At 37.7% G+C, this 16000-nt stretch overlaps 3 gene segments (V, D, J or C); 1 reads left to right on the top strand and 2 right to left on the bottom strand.

Moving 5' to 3' along the window:
* Positions 1 to 5444: 5444 nt before the first annotated feature.
* Positions 5445 to 6008, bottom strand: LOC127635147 (immunoglobulin kappa variable 4-1-like). The segment is given in 2 exon segments: positions 5445 to 5779; positions 5929 to 6008. Coding segments are annotated over 2 exon segments (384 nt in total).
* Positions 6009 to 6373: 365 nt separating this feature from the next.
* On the top strand, positions 6374 to 8085 carry LOC127635057 (Ig lambda chain C region-like). The segment is given in 3 exon segments: positions 6374 to 6379; positions 6492 to 6543; positions 7658 to 8085. Coding segments are annotated over 3 exon segments (375 nt in total).
* Positions 8086 to 10717: 2632 nt separating this feature from the next.
* Positions 10718 to 11303, bottom strand: LOC127635143 (immunoglobulin kappa variable 1D-13-like). The segment is given in 2 exon segments: positions 10718 to 11067; positions 11188 to 11303. Coding segments are annotated over 2 exon segments (399 nt in total).
* Positions 11304 to 16000: the final 4697 nt, after the last annotated feature.

Raw genomic sequence — 16000 nt, forward strand, 5'->3', positions numbered from 1 at the left:
CAACTTCAGTCTGAGTTACAGTGACTCCTCTGGATTCTGATCAGGAGAAAATAACGTTTGATGAAAATCTTTAAATTGACTGTATATGAAAGTCTTAAAAATCAGTAAATCAGTGAGAAGATTTCATTTGATGTTTACCTGGAATAAAAGCTCCCAGAATCCAAATAAAGATGAAGAAATTCATTTTTGTGTTTGTTGGTTTTGTATCTTGAAAAACAGCCGTGTGTTATAAATTGTTTGACTCACAGTTATAAACACTCTCTGATCACTGAAGCGTGTGATGCCAATGCAAAGTGACTCTCTCTGGAAATACCCTCTTTGAGTAAAACAGACATCAATCAATAGAATTAATAGAGTTGATTTCTTCAGAGAGCTCTCACTGACATTATACAGTCTGGATTACTGTGAGAAAAACAGACAAATAAGCACATTGTGTCATTGAGTGACCCAATATTATATATTCTCTTTCACATGTTGGAGTGTTTATATAATCTTGAGCTAACGGTAAATGGTTAAACTGGTTTGGATCACTGTCCGCAATGGAGAACCCAGATTCCCCACAGACGACATGAAGAGATAATAAATGTTCATGGATTAAATGGAAATGAATGTAGACAATGACAGAGCTTTCTAGAGGAATATTTCATCTCTGCTGGTCCATACAATGCTTGTGAATGATGAGCAAAACTTTGATGCTCCAAAAATCCCATAAAGGCAGCAGAAAAGTAATCCACACGACTCCAGTGATTAAATCCATTTCTTCTGAAGTCATATGATAAGTGTACTATTGAATACTACTGATCCATCTCTGTGTAATTCAACAGGGATTTTCTGTTTTGGAGCAGCACTTTCTCTCTCTTTGTCTCCCTCTGCTGGTGTTGTTTCAGATGTACAAGCCACTAATGAGCTTCATTATGAGGGATAATTAGTGGAGGCAGATGTTACAGGTTACTGAGACACTTCAAAACCCCTCAGTTTGTGTCTTTCCATGGAGAGAGGAAGAAGTGTTTGACTGTGAAGTGAATTGTAGTTCTTTGATATTGAGTGAAATTGTGCTGTGTGGTTGAGTGTATTGAAGTAAAGTGTGTGATTGTGTGTTCAAAACAAATAAGAATAGAAAGAAAGAGGGAGGGAGAATCTTCCCTTTATTCTTTTGAATTTTTTCTCCATTTTCTTGTGCGAAATGAGGAGTCGAGTGTCTTGAAGAAGAGCTGTCTCTCTATTAGAGTTAGTTTTGATATCGGTGCTCTTGACTCTCCTCAAGTCTTGTCTTCAAGAAACTTCCATTTGAGCTGACTCCTGAAAAATCACTTTATCAACACACACTCGATCAAACAAGAGACTCCAGCACTAGATGAATCTATTTGAATACCTGAACAACATGTATGTTACATCACCTCTCCCTTTATATGAGCCTGTCCACTGTCTTTCAGTACTTCTGTGACCTCTTAGTGGTTCAACTAAGTTTAGTTTTTTCATTAGCAGCATCTGGTACACTGTGTAACCAGCAGGGGCGGGTCTACGTGGTGGCCAGGGGGCACCGGCCTCCCCTGAAATTCGATTGGCCACCCCAGGTGCCCCCTATAAGATGTCTTGTGATTGGTTCATTTTACGGCCAATCAGTTTATAGACTCTACTGAAGTTCGTGATTCAAAGATAAAGATTTTTTAAAGCTTAATAAAGTCATCTTTATTGCCAAAAAAAAGGATACAAATCACAAGTGACTTATCAAAATATACATAACAATTTTCTCAAATAACTACTGTTATCCTTCAACAACACAAACAAACAAGGTACATCAACAAATCTCTGAATATAACCTCAATTGTTCAGCCATAGGTTGAGCATAGCTAGTACAAAGAACAGAAAACACACTATGAACAAACCAATAATTAAATAGAAAATAAAAATAAAAATAAATAAATTGAAAAAATAAATAAAAAGGGACTTTTTAAATTAATTTAAACGTATCCAAAAGAGAAATCAGTTTAAGGGCTTCTGATTTTTAACAAATTTTAAAGGTTTGCACAAGAGTTTAACCTCATTCATCCTGTGATTAAAGTTGGGTTTAGATTTAAACCATCTGCATTTATGAATGAAAAACTTTCCAAAACATAACAAGAAATTAATAACAAAATCACAATCTTTGTTTTCCAGACAAACACCAAACCTAATTAACTTCCACGTGAGAGGTGGGAGTTCAACCCTCCTAGACCTTAACCAATTCTGCACCTCACTCCAAAAGGGGCACCAGATCACAATCAAAGAAGACATGCTCTAGATTTTCAATATGTTTTTCACAAAAAACACAATTATTCACATCAAAATTACATTTCAATCTTAAAAATTCTTTAGTAGGATAAATCTCATTTAAAATTTTGAAGTTCACCTCCTTAGCTTTAGGAGGGAGAGGAAAAGACAAATAATTTTTCCTATTTTTTTTTATTTCAACTTTATCAAAATCTTTAAGCACATATTCCCGTCTAATTGGGTTTGGGTAATAAGCCTGTAAAAACAAAAATTCTAATGACTCTATTTGTACATTTTTTATCACAAAAATCAGAATCTTCTAAGGAGAGCGGTCTCAGTACTGGGGAGATTTTGGAGTACAACATGTCTTCTTCAACCATTAATCTTAACGGAAGTGGTACAGCTCTAATCATTCTATTAAACATATTAACGGTACATTTCTCACAAAACTCTCTATACAGTAACACATTTCCATTATCATCCAAGAAATGGGCAATAGCCCAAATCCCTTTAGATATCCATTCTTCAAGATATACAGATTTTCTGCCAAACTTTATATATCTACTATTCCACACTGCAGTGTTGTGAGGAGTGAAGTTATGTTTGAACAATAGTTTCCAATAGAGCAGCACCTGCTGATGGAAGGATGAAAGTTTAACTGGTGCACTCAAAGTCACAACATAACAGAAAGTGTATTCCCCCCAGTTTGTTAAAGATAGTATTGGGGACAATAAACCAAAAAGAGTGGCTATTTTGAATGAAGGATTTTAACCATTTCAATTTCAAAACACCATTCATAATGTCAAAATCGATAGCATTCACCCCACCGTCTTCATATTTTTTAATCATGTCCTCCTTTCTAATGTACTGACACTTATTTCGCCAAATAAATTAAAAATTCACCTTATTTATTAATTTAATCAATATGGGCAAGGAGAAGGCTGGATAGATGAGTCTGGACAAACTATCCATTTGAGATAAAAGAACCCTTCCAAAAGTGTACGATCCCTCTGCAGCATCTATTCAATATGGACTTACATTTATCTATGTCATTCAACACATTTTTATTCTCCATAACATCTTTATCTTTAGAAATAATAATCCCCAAATATTTAACTTCCCTTTTAATTTGTATATTAGATAATGACTGCAAAGGAAACTCCTGCAGTGTTAACATTACACATTTGTTTAGGTTTAAATGTGCCCCGAAGCTTTAGAAAACTGGTTAATCGAATGTAAAGCTCATGGACTTTGATATTCATTCTTTAGAAACAATGTTGTATTGTCAGCAAACTGGCTTATAAGTATATGTCTATCCAACACTGAAAGACCTTCAATACCATTATTTTTAATCAATATAGATAATAACTCTGCAACTATTATAAATAATAATTGTGAGCTTGCCAGTCACCACCGAAACAGAAGAATCCAGCTGTTTTAGTTGAGGTCTGCCTTCTTTCTTTTTTGACTGTTTTCCTCTCTTTCTGCTACTGTTTTTATTGTTTCTAAACTAAAGACTGTTCTTTAATATATTAGCAGAGCACAATGTAATGGTTCCATATTTTATTTTTAAACTGTGGTGTTTTCATTTGAACTGTTACAGTGCTAAAACTCTAACTCTGTGTTACTCAGCTTTTTTGTAAATGAATCTGAAAGAAATGTTGAATGAAACACTATGATGTTTTGGCCAAACCATTTGAATTATTACAGTGGGGGGAATTATTTTTTTAATTATTATTATTTGAAAGAGATTGTGAATAAAACTACTATATATTGTAATGGCCAAACTAATTAAAAGAAAATAGTTGACATCATTTCTGTTTTTAAAATGGCTCATTATTAAAATTGCTTTTATTTTATAAACTTGTTAGTTTTATGAAAACACTAAAAATAATAAACACTGGCTCTCAAATTTAACTTAATGGATATATACAGGGATGACAAAAAAATATTTATTACTACATTTGTTTACAAGTAACTTTATTCAATTTAAAAAAACAATAAAAATCAATAGGATTTACGTAATATACTGTAGAATTTAGCTTTTTTTTTTTGGTCACTGGCGGCCACCCCATTTGGAGGCAGTGCCCCAGCATGGCCCCCCCACTGAAAATGCTCTAGACACGCCCCTGGTAACCAGAATATGAACAAGTTCACCTTTGCACAAGTCTATTATCTTTAGCTTTAAAGTGTCTTAATGGAGATCCCTGTGGTGGACACCATGATGAAGGCAATGTTTGCAGCCTCATCTTTCATCAACTTCTCATCTAGTTCATCTCTGTGGTTCTTGAGTAATGCCTTTTTAAAGTTTTGCCATGGTCCACATTTCTACAGAATCATGATGTTCTGATCCGGTTCCTCAAACCTCTCATACAGATGTTGGAGCTTTATAGGAGGTTTTTTCATTTGCAGCATCTGGTTCACTGTATGGCCAGAAATATTCAGAAGCTCCCCTTTTCCCAAGTCTATTACCTGCTGAATCAATGTTTTGCACTTGGATAGGACATGGTCCCTGTGTTTGTCTTTACGGATTCTTCTATTGGCTGGACGTCCACTCATGTCACACAGAAGAGATCCTAGATTTCATTAACAAGTTCACTTAATCTGCTGTTATTTACTTGAGCTCTAATGAGTCTGTTCTGACTGGAATTTTCCTAAATGAGACCAAACATGAACGCCTCAGACCATGTTGAACAGACTAATCCAAAATAATCCCTTGATACATAAACTTGTATTATTCATTCACTTTCAGTTTTGTGGCCTGTTTTGTCCCATGTACTGTATGACACGACTAATGCAGCCTAACTAGAAACGTGACCGTTTAAGTCTAAAGAGACGTTCACTTAACAGAGTGTGGGAATGTTCATTAGTGCAGCTCCGTTAGACATTTAGGGTGCTGTATGTCTTTATATTTGTACGGGACAGAAATTCAGTTTGGTAAAGTTTTTGTACTGTGTGAGAGTGACAGAAGGGAATATTTTTTTAAATTGACGTATTTAAAGATATTAAATGAAATATTTATGAAAGATGCAAATACGAGTTGAACTCCTCAGTTTCTCTCTCTGTGTGTGTGTGTGTGTGTGAGCGTGTGTGTGTGTGTGTGTGTGTGTGTGTGTGTGTGTGTGTGAGCAGCTGCAGTATCTGTCAGTGTATCAGTGCAGTGTGACTGACAGAGGTTTTTGTACGACTCTTTTTCACTGTGTGAACACATCTTTACTGTTGATGTAATGATAACTCTGACAGTAATAATGTCCTGCATCTTCAGTCTGGACTCCACTGATGGTCAGAGTGAAATCACTTTTAGATCCACTGCCACTGAATCTAGATGGAGTTCCTGACTGCAGTTTATCAGTCAGATAAATGAGGAGTTTAGGAGCTTCTCCAGGTTTCTGTAAGTACCAGGCTAAGCGGGAGCCATAAGTACTATCCCAGTAGACATCACTGCTGGTTTTACAGTTTATTTGAACTTGTTGTCCTGGTTGAGCTGTTATTGAGGGACTCTGAGTGACTGTGATCTGTCCATCACACTCTGAAACACATAACACAATAAACACAGAATTTTTTACTATCTCAAAAATAGTTATTTGACACCTGAAGATGAAAATATTCTCAAGTACAATTCATGTTAGTTTGAATGTGTAAAATAGAGAGACTATTAGCACTGAAATAGATTCTCACCAGCAGTGAAAAGCAGAAGAGAGCAGATAATGAGAGCGTGTGCTGTCATCTTTACTGTGAATGAGTGAGAACTGAAGGAACAGTGATGTTGGTTTGACAGTCCTGACTAACAGACAGTCTGATATTGTGCTTTAATCAGAGGGGCGGGACATTCAAAACTGTTTCCTCTCACCAGCAAATGTGACTGTTACAGGAGAACAGCAGCAATGACAAACAATTCATACATGAAAACACACAAATTATTGACATCTTTATTTCTGATTTATTAAATACATTTCAATCAGTGGAACTTCTCTGGATTTTTCCTCATTGTGGATATTTCACGAGCATTCAGGAGATCAAACTAAATCAAATGAGTTATAGAGTCAGTGGAGTGATACAAACTGTTTATTACAATGTAATATATATGTTATAATGCAATGTTGCACTTTTGAATGAGTTGTTAATGACAGTAAGAAGTGAAAGTGTGTTTGTATGTGTGTTGTGTAAAGATGTGTTTGTGATCATGTGTTTAAAGTGCAGTTAGTGAAGGCTCAGAGGTTTTTGTGCAGCTGTTCTATTAGTTTGTATCACTGTGGGACACTTTCGGCAGCGGCACCAGACTGGATGTTGGCAGTAAGTAAATCATCAAATCATCCTTTTAATGTTTCATATGTTTTATAATAATGTTGAATGTGTGTTTTATAATAATGTTAAATGTGTGTTTATAATAATGTTGAATGTGTGTTTTATAATAATGTTGAATGTGTGTTTTATAATAATGTTGAATGTGTGTTTTATAATAATGTTGAATGTGTGTTTTATAATAATGTTGAATGTGTGTTTATAATAATGTTGAATGTGTGTTTATAATAATGTTGAATGTGTGTTTATAATAATGTTGAATGTGTGTTTTATAATAATGTTGAATGTGTGTTTATAATAATGTTGAATGTGTGTTTATAATAATGTTGAATGTGTGTTTATAATAATGTTGAATGTGTGTTTTATAATAATGTTAAATGTGAGTTTATAATAATGTTGAATGTGTGTTTTATGTATGATTGTAACACTATGATTTGAGGGATTTGTCTCACTTTTTTTAATTGTTTTGGTGAAATATTTTTTTGTTTCCAACTTGTGACTAAACCAGAAAATGTAGCAAAAAACTCCCTAATTTTGTGATTTTTTATTTATAATTATTTTTGCAATACCTGATTAGACTCATTGAATAATTTGTCTGTTTTCAGGATATTAATGTGAAATTTTAAGACACTTTGTGTAATTTATTTGTGAATTTGTTGCTCGTACAGAAGTGAGATGTGATTCAGTTTTTGTTGCTGTTCATGATTTAAATTTCTCACATTATCAAGAGTTCATAAAAATGCTCCTTCAATATGAAATGTTTATTAATGTAATATGGAAGATATAAAGTATTACTAATTTCCATCAAACTATCTGTTAAAAGTTCATTATTGTTCAGAATATTTTGTGTGGTACTGTTGAGGTCGGGCGATTTTCTTTTCATTGTTTCTTAATGTAAAGAGAAATATATGACGGAAAAACATTCTTCAACTTTTGTGTAAATCTATCTGCAAACATACAAATTTATTGATCCGACCGTCAAACTGACATTTATTATTAAGTACTCTATCATTACAAAAATATCTATCAATATAATTTATTTAGTTTTGAGCTGGAGTGAGAAATCTTTACTTTGTTTCTAATTTGTCTTTTGTGTATTTGTCAGGCAACACTGGTCCTGCCGTGAGCGTCCTGCTGCCCTCCAGTGAAGAGATTTCCACAAAGAACACAGCAACACTGATGTGTGTGGCCAACAAGGGCTTCCCCTCAGACTGGAGCCTGAACTGGAAGGTGGACGGGAGCAGCAGGACTGAGAAGAGCAGTGCTGGGGTCCTGCAGAAGAACGGTCTGTACAGCTGGAGCAGCAGTCTGACTCTCTCTCAGGACGAGTGGATGAAGGCGGTCACAGTGAGCTGTGAGGCCACACGGCAAGGCCAGACGTCAGTCATTGAAGAAGTGAGGAGAGATCAGTGTTCTGAGTAGATCCTCTGATTCTCTTCTGCTCTTCTCACTCATGTCTCACATGGAGACTAACAGTGACTTGTATTCAGACAAGTATATGTGTGCTTTTGTTCTTCTGCTGTTTTCTCTTGTCAAAATTCAATAAATGAAATAATATTCAGTAAAGTTTCTGTCTTTTGTATTTGAAAAGTTGATTTATTCACATTATTTGGGTCATTTGCCAGTTCAGTTCACACACTTTATAAATAAACTTCACTCAATGAACCATGAAAACACCTGCAGAGACTTTATGAAACAAGATCATGTGGTCAAATGAAGAAACTCACACACACAGTGTTCTCAGTAAATGAAACAATTTATTAAGAGGTTTTGAAATATAAACATGCAGGAGAGAAATACTGTGGGGTACAAAAGTCTTAAACAATGTGTAAAATTATTAATGATATAATTTATTGGTATTATTAATTTAATAATTCTTATCAGTGATGCCAATGCTCACTGTGTGTGTGGGTGTGTGTGTGTGTGTGTGTGTGTGTGGTTTACAATGACATTTTTATAGGTTACAAACTAGTATATAAGGGGATATTATGATATAAATATGATGTGACGAGGAGGAGGGCGGGGCCGAGCCTTGATAACGCACACCCGCCCACAATTGGGCTAATGAGCCGAGGAGAGGGATAAGTGCAGCCGGGACCAGATGTAGGCATTGGCAGGGGTGTGCAGACCCTACCCAAACGTGAGTCTTGCCCACCCAATCAAACATTTGGGAAACAAGGTTTTAAATCAAATATATATTTTTTCCAATTTGTGCATTGGTCAAAAGCAATATGGGGGCGCTCTGTGTATTGTAGACTTTGAGGGCGGGCTTTAGACTGCACAACCAATCACAAAACAGCACCAGAAATGTAATTGGACGAAAGCAGCGACACACTCAAGAAGCGGCTGCTGCAAACCAGAGAGTCCGAGACGTTACGCGTGCGAGAATGGTAATAAGAGATATTTTTGTGTAATGTTTGGGTTTTTAATGAAGAATCTTGGTGCTGTCTCAGTGACCATGTGACTGCTGTGAATGTATAACAGACTCCATCTCATCACATATCTCACATCAGATACCCAAAATCATGCTGCAGGTGTTGGTGAAATACTGGACATGAATTATAAAGTTGAGGTCTATGCAGGATGGACTTTTCAGACCCGCTCCCGAGAGATTCTGTCTCTTCTACATCTTTTTACAGTGCTGTGAAAGTGTTTCGTTTATTGTTTGTCATTGCACATCCATCCATCCAAATTCCTGCATTCTCTAAATTAATTTACACATATAGTTTCACTGGTAAACATATCAATACTCTTTGCTATCCTACAAAGGCCAAACTCATTACCTTTGTAGGGCAGTATCATTGCTTATTACATTTCTGCCAAACAGAACGAATTCTCATCATTCAAGATGATATAATTACTTCTTTAAGCAGTTCCCATCTGTGTCAAATTTTAGGCTCTTAATCTTATTTGTTATTGATCTCTCCATCTAATCTATTTCCTTTCACTCCATCCTTATTTTCCTCCTTGATATTAGACAATGAATGAATATAATGCCAATAGTAGTTATCTTTACAACTATTAATGGTTACAATGAGTAAACTAAGTGTGTGTGTGTAATTATATACAATGTTTATCAGTTTATTTATTCAATATATTCTTAATTTGTGGATAAAGTGTCAAATATAGTGTAAAGGGGTAATGGAAAGGAGGAGAGGAGAACCGCTTGACAATATAAATAATATTTTAATGATAAACTAAAAAGACAAACACACTCAGGGCTCGGACAGTCTGTAAATCTCTCTCTCCATTGTGCGTCAGTCTCCAGTCGGCCTTTATCCCTCTCAATCAATTAGGGGCCGGTGTGCAGAATCACGACCCGGCCCCGCCATACGGCCTGCCACATATAGTTATATTGGGTCTTATGATCTTGACAATTATGCCATGTTACGCCAATTAAAGACATTAAATTAGTAGTCTGAGTAACCCCTCCCCCATCCCAAATGCCCACCTATGATATGCACCAGCCCACACTAGCATCAGATGCCGGGCCTAAGTGCAGCAAAATGCGACAGTTCGGAGAGAGAGAGAGAGAGAGAGAGAGAGAGAGAGAGAGACATGCAGCTTCCTTGTGTGTGTTTATGTGTTTGTGTCTTTTTCTTTAAGTTAAAATATTACTTTGATTGTTTTGCCAGTTCCCGCCTCCTCCTTTCCCAACCTTAACCTTGTTACATATGGTTTATGAGGACACCCCTAGTGTCCCTGTAATTCAAACAGCTCAAAAAACTACATTGAGGCATAGTGGTCTAAGCACAAATATGTTAATCAGAAGGTTGCTGGTTCGATCCCCACAGCCACCACCATTGTGTCCTTGAGCAAGGCACTTAACTCCAGGTTGCTCTGGGTGGATTGTCCCTGTAATAAATGCACTGTAAGTTGCTTTGGATAAAAGCGTCTGCCAAATACATAAATATTAATGTAAATTAAACGGTATATAAATAAAAACATAATAATACAAATTTCAAAATGTTTCTATGAGGGTTAGGGGATAGAATATGTAGTTTTAGCAGTATGAAACTTTTACGTCTATGGAGAGTCCTCATAAGGATAGCAGCACAAACATGTGTGTGTGTGTGTGTGTGTGTGTGTGTGTGTGTGAGCAGCTGCATTATCTGTCAGTGTATCAGTGCAGTGTGACTGACAGAGGTTTTTGTACGACTCTTTATCACTGTGTGAACAACCAGCTATTACTGATGTAGGGTCTACTCAGACAGTAATAATGTCCTGCATCTTCAGTCTGGACTCCACTGATGGTCAGAGTGAAATCAGATCCATAATCAGATCCACCGCCCCTGAATCGTGATGGAGTTGCAGACTGCAGTGATCTAATGTGGTAAACGAGGAGTTTAGGAGCATCTCCATGTTTCTGATGATACCAGGCGAGACATTGCGGACATTCCGAACTGGAAATCCGTCCAATTCCTTGGCTGGTTTTACAGGTTATAGTGATGGATTCTCCTGGTTGAACAGTTGTTACTGTTGGAGTCTGAGTCACAGAAATGTGTCCTGTAATTTCTGTTAAAGAAAGTTCATCAGAAAAGAAAGATTTTAAACTTTAAAATACAGAATATATTGATTTTCTACCAAACACAAGCATGTAAATAACATTGAGTTTTAATAATATTTCAACTGAACCTTGAACAGACAGAATGAGTGTCCAGATACAGACGCTGATGAAATTCATTCTTGTTGTTGTTTGTTCAGTTTTAATGAAGAAAAGTGTTAAACTCACACACTATAAACACTCTCAGATCACTGAAGCATGTGCTGAATATGCAAAGACATGTAAAAGATCTCCAACAGCTTATATGCTGTCAGTCTAATATACATTATGATCATGTGACATAAACTCACTAAATGACCTCCAAAAACCAATCGTATTGCAGATCAGAGAATACGTAACTGAGAATTTGTCAAGCGTTATTCCTTAAAAATATCCCTCAATCTCTCTGTTTTAGTGCTTCAACTTTTGTCATCTAAACAAAGTCAAATGAGTCTAGATTGAACAGTGTGTGTGTGTGTGTGTGTGTGTGTGTTTGTGTGTGTGTGTGTGTGTGTGTGTGTGTGTGTGTGTGTGTGTGTGTCTGTGTGTGTGTGTGCATCTGACATGATCAAAATTGTTGATTTGTTTGTCTGAATCTTCAGTTTTTCTGTTAATGATGCTTGAGCTGTGTATGAATGACAGAAACATCATTATGACAAAAATGACTCCTGTATCCATGCAGGATTGGTGTTACACCCTGTAGGCATATGTTACTGTGCATTTATTTCTTGTGTGTTTGTCCCTTTCTTTACAGTTCTCTCCATCCCATTAATTCAATCAAACACAGTTGCTCGAGCCAATCCAAATCTGATCGATCCCGGACGAACTCCCACTTTTTTACATTCATCAGAATCCTCTAGATTTAAAGCAGCACTCAGTGTGACTGATACACCAAGTGTGTGTGTGTGTGTGTGTGTGTGTGTGTGAGTATCTGTCAGTGTGTCAGGTTAGTCACTGGTTTTTGTACGACTCTTTATCAGTGTGTGAATAAAGCTTTACTGTCAATCCAGTGATAAGTCTGACAGTAATAATGTCCTGCATCTTCAGTCTGGACTCACTGATGGTCAGACTGAAATCAGATCCATGATCTGCAAGTGCCGTCACTGGAGCAGCATCCTCAAGGGACCCTTTTTACCAGTAGTATATTGTTTTGGGTACATCATTTTACTTTAAGTTCCTATTGCAAACTTTATAAAGATACATTTGAATTGTTTTTCCTTTGGGAACAATAATCTACATGCACTGTACCTTTATTTAAGCATTTAATTATGGTTCTTCTGCAGTGAAATATCAATCTCCTTTCACATTGTCAGCTTCAATGTCTTCAGTGTGAATTTGCAAATCAGAATAACTGCTCAATGAATAAAGTTATAATAATGAATTTACTAAATTAATGAGAACAGCTTGAAGTCTTCAGTTACAGGGGGCAATTGCACTCTCTGTCCCGATGAGGAATGTTGTTCTCATCATGTTTTATTTCTTTGTTTGCTGTTCCACAACTTTAACCAAAGTGTCTTTTACGAACAGAGAAACGTTTGAATTATGGGACAGTTCTGAAAAGGTGCGATTGCTGGTAAAACTAAACTAGTAAAATTGTGGTTTGAACATGTTCACTGGAGACAGAGCTGCTCTATTCTGAGAGAAACACAATCATTCAACTCTGACAATGCAAATGTGATTTTCACCTCACACTCTCAGATTCACTGTTTGATTGGTTCAATGATCTGAACTGGAACACACCAGTTTCACTTCTGCTCTATTGAGTCGTTTGACAGTTATGAAGTTATTTAAGTGACATCTTCATAAAACATATGCAACTAATAAACTGCACCAGCTCATCTGTAACACGAGATGAAGACTTTTTTCTGTACTGTAGGTCCACAAGGTTGGACAGATTTTGTAATGGTGGAGAGCACCTGTTGTGACATCTGATCATATTATGGTCTGTTCAAAGATCATTAGATGGTTTGTCTAATAGCAAACACACACTCAAAGTCTCTCATTATGTTGTTTGTGCTGTGGAAGGTTTAAAGGGATAGTTCACTCAAAAATATTAATTCTGTCATAATTTACTCACCCTCATGCTGTTCATGTTCATGATTTCTGTAAGTTTCAGGCTAAATAATCATCATCATACACATCACTGCTGGTTTTACAGTTTATTTGTACTTCTTGTCCTGGTTGAGCTGCTGTTATTGAGGGACTCTGAGTGACTATGATCTTCTAATTATAAAAGTTGTATTTGACAAACCTCGAGCAAATGATGTGAGAGTCCAGATGAAGAAGGTGATGAATATCATTGTTGTTGTGTTGATGAAGATCGTGATTCAAGAAAGATAATGTGGACATGATTGAACTGATTTAATTGTCAGAATGGGTCGATTTAATCGGTTGTTGTCACTAAGAAGAAAAAAAACGGTAACAAACGACTTTGTGTGGATTTGCGAGAACCAAATAGAGCAGTAGTGGTGGACAGTTTTCTATTTCCTCACATGGAAGAAATGTTCGCAGAACTGAGGGGGTCAACAGTTTTTTCAACACTGGACCTTCAAAGCGCCTATCACCAAGTATTGCTTCATGAAGATAGCCGCAGTCCATTCATTACTCATGAAGGCTTATTCCGTTACTAAAGAGTAACATATGGACTGGCGTCAGTGCCAAGTTGCTTTTAGAGACTGATGTCGACCATACTTAAAGGCCTTACAGGTGTTCAAGGACTTCGGATTGCTCAGTGGTCAGCTAGACTAATGACGTTTGACTAAGACATCAAGTACAAACCTGGACATGACTATGTTACAGCTGATTGTGTCATTTACCATTACAGGGTAGTGAGCCTGGGCTGGAGGATGATGTGGAAGTGTTGTGCTTACTTCAACCCTCACTGCTGTATCAGCTGATGAATACAACAAGCATGTGCTGCCTGCCCAATTCATCATAAGTTACATGAGTTACTGACAGCCAGATGGCCAAAATCTTCCAAGGGTCTATGTGCTGACCTACAGCCATACTACAGACTTCAACATGAGCTCTCTCTTCAGGATGATTGTGTGGTAAAAGGTACACACAGACTGTTAGTACCAGAGACGTTCAGATCGCAGTTCATTGCCTTGGCTCATGATACACACCAAGGTATAGTGCAATGGGTCCCTCTTTGGACCCATTGCAGTTTGCCTACCGCAACAACCGCTCCACTGATGATGCCATTGCATCTACAATACACACTGCTCTCTCCCACCTGGAAAAAAGGAACACATATGTGAGAATGCTGTTTGTAGACTACAGCTCAGCATTCAACACCATAGTGCCCTCCAAGCTTGATGAGAAACTCCGGGCTCTGGGCTTAAACAGCTCGCTGTGCAGCTGGATCCTGGATTTCCTGTCAGGCAGACGTCAGGTGGTTAGAATGGGCAGCAACACCTCCTCATCACTGACCCTCAACACTGGAGCCCGCAGAGCTGTGTTCTCAGCCCACTCCTGTATTCCCTGTACACACATGACTGTGTGGCAACACATAGCTCCAATGCCATCATTAAGTTTGCTGACGATACGACGGTGGTAGGTCTGATCACTGACAATGATGAAAGAGCCTACAGAGAGGAGGTGCACACTCTGACACGCTGGTGTCAGGAGCACAACCTCTCCCTCAACGTCAGTAAAACCAAGGAGCTTGTTGTGGACTTCAGGAAGAAAGACGGAGAACACAGCCCCATCACCATCAATGGAGCACCGGTGGAGAGAGTCAGCAGCTTCAAGTTCCTCGGTGTCCACATTACTGAGGAACTCACATGGATCCGTCCACACTGAGGCCGTTGTGAAGAAGGCTCACCAGCGCCTCTTCTTCCTGAGACGGCTGAGGAAGTTTGGAATGAACCACCACATCCTCACTACGGTTCTACACCAGCACTGTAGAGAGCATCCTGACTGGCTGCATCACCGCCTGGTGCGGCAATAGCACCGCGTACAACTGCAAAGCCCTGCAAAGGGTGGTGCGAACTGCCAGGAACATCATCGGAGGTGAGCTTCCCTCCCTCCAGGACATATACACCAGGCGGTGTGTGAAAAAAGCTCGGAGGATCATCAGAGACTCCAGTCACCCAAGTCATGGGCTGTTCTCACTGCTACCATCAGGCAGGCGGTATCGCAGCATCAGGACCCGCACCAGCCGACTACATGATAGCTTTTTCCCCAAGCAATCAGACTGTTGAACTCTTGATCTATCAGGATCAATAATTAGCACTGCACTTTATTAATCTATAATCTCACACTGGACTGTCAACATATTCTCCTCAATACAACTGCTATATATATATATATATACACATATATATTTCATATACTCCCACTTATTGTATTGTATTGTATATTCTGTTCTATATTCTGCATTGTATATAATTATTGTGTTGTGTAAGTATGTGTACATCTGATTTGTAAATTGTTTTGTGTAAGTATGTGTACATTTGATATGTAAATTGTGTTGTGTAAGTATGTTGTTTATTGTAATTGGTATATGTCTCATCACTGTCATGACTGCTATGTTGCTCGGAACTGCACACAAGAATTTCACCTACTGTTGCACTTGTGTACATGGTAGTGTGACAATAAAGTGATTTGATTTGATTTGATTTGATTTAGTGAGAACCAAGCAGAGACTCCGAGAACTATAATTGTGGATGCCCAGGTTAAGACTGCCATCAAGTCATGCATCACATGCCAATCACATGACAAGTCAGCGGTCGTTCGCACACCACCACTCCAGCCTGTACCCCTTCCAGATGGGGCTTGGGAGAAACTTGCCATCGATATCGTGGGTCCTTTTGACAAAGCCCCGTCAGACTGCCGTTTTGCTGTGACCTTAGTGGATTATTTTAGTAAGTGGCCTGAGATTGTTTTATGACCCAGGTAACC

This window comes from Xyrauchen texanus, chromosome 42 (assembly GCF_025860055.1).
Source record: "Xyrauchen texanus isolate HMW12.3.18 chromosome 42, RBS_HiC_50CHRs, whole genome shotgun sequence".
Classification (NCBI taxonomy): Eukaryota; Metazoa; Chordata; class Actinopteri; order Cypriniformes; family Catostomidae; genus Xyrauchen; species Xyrauchen texanus.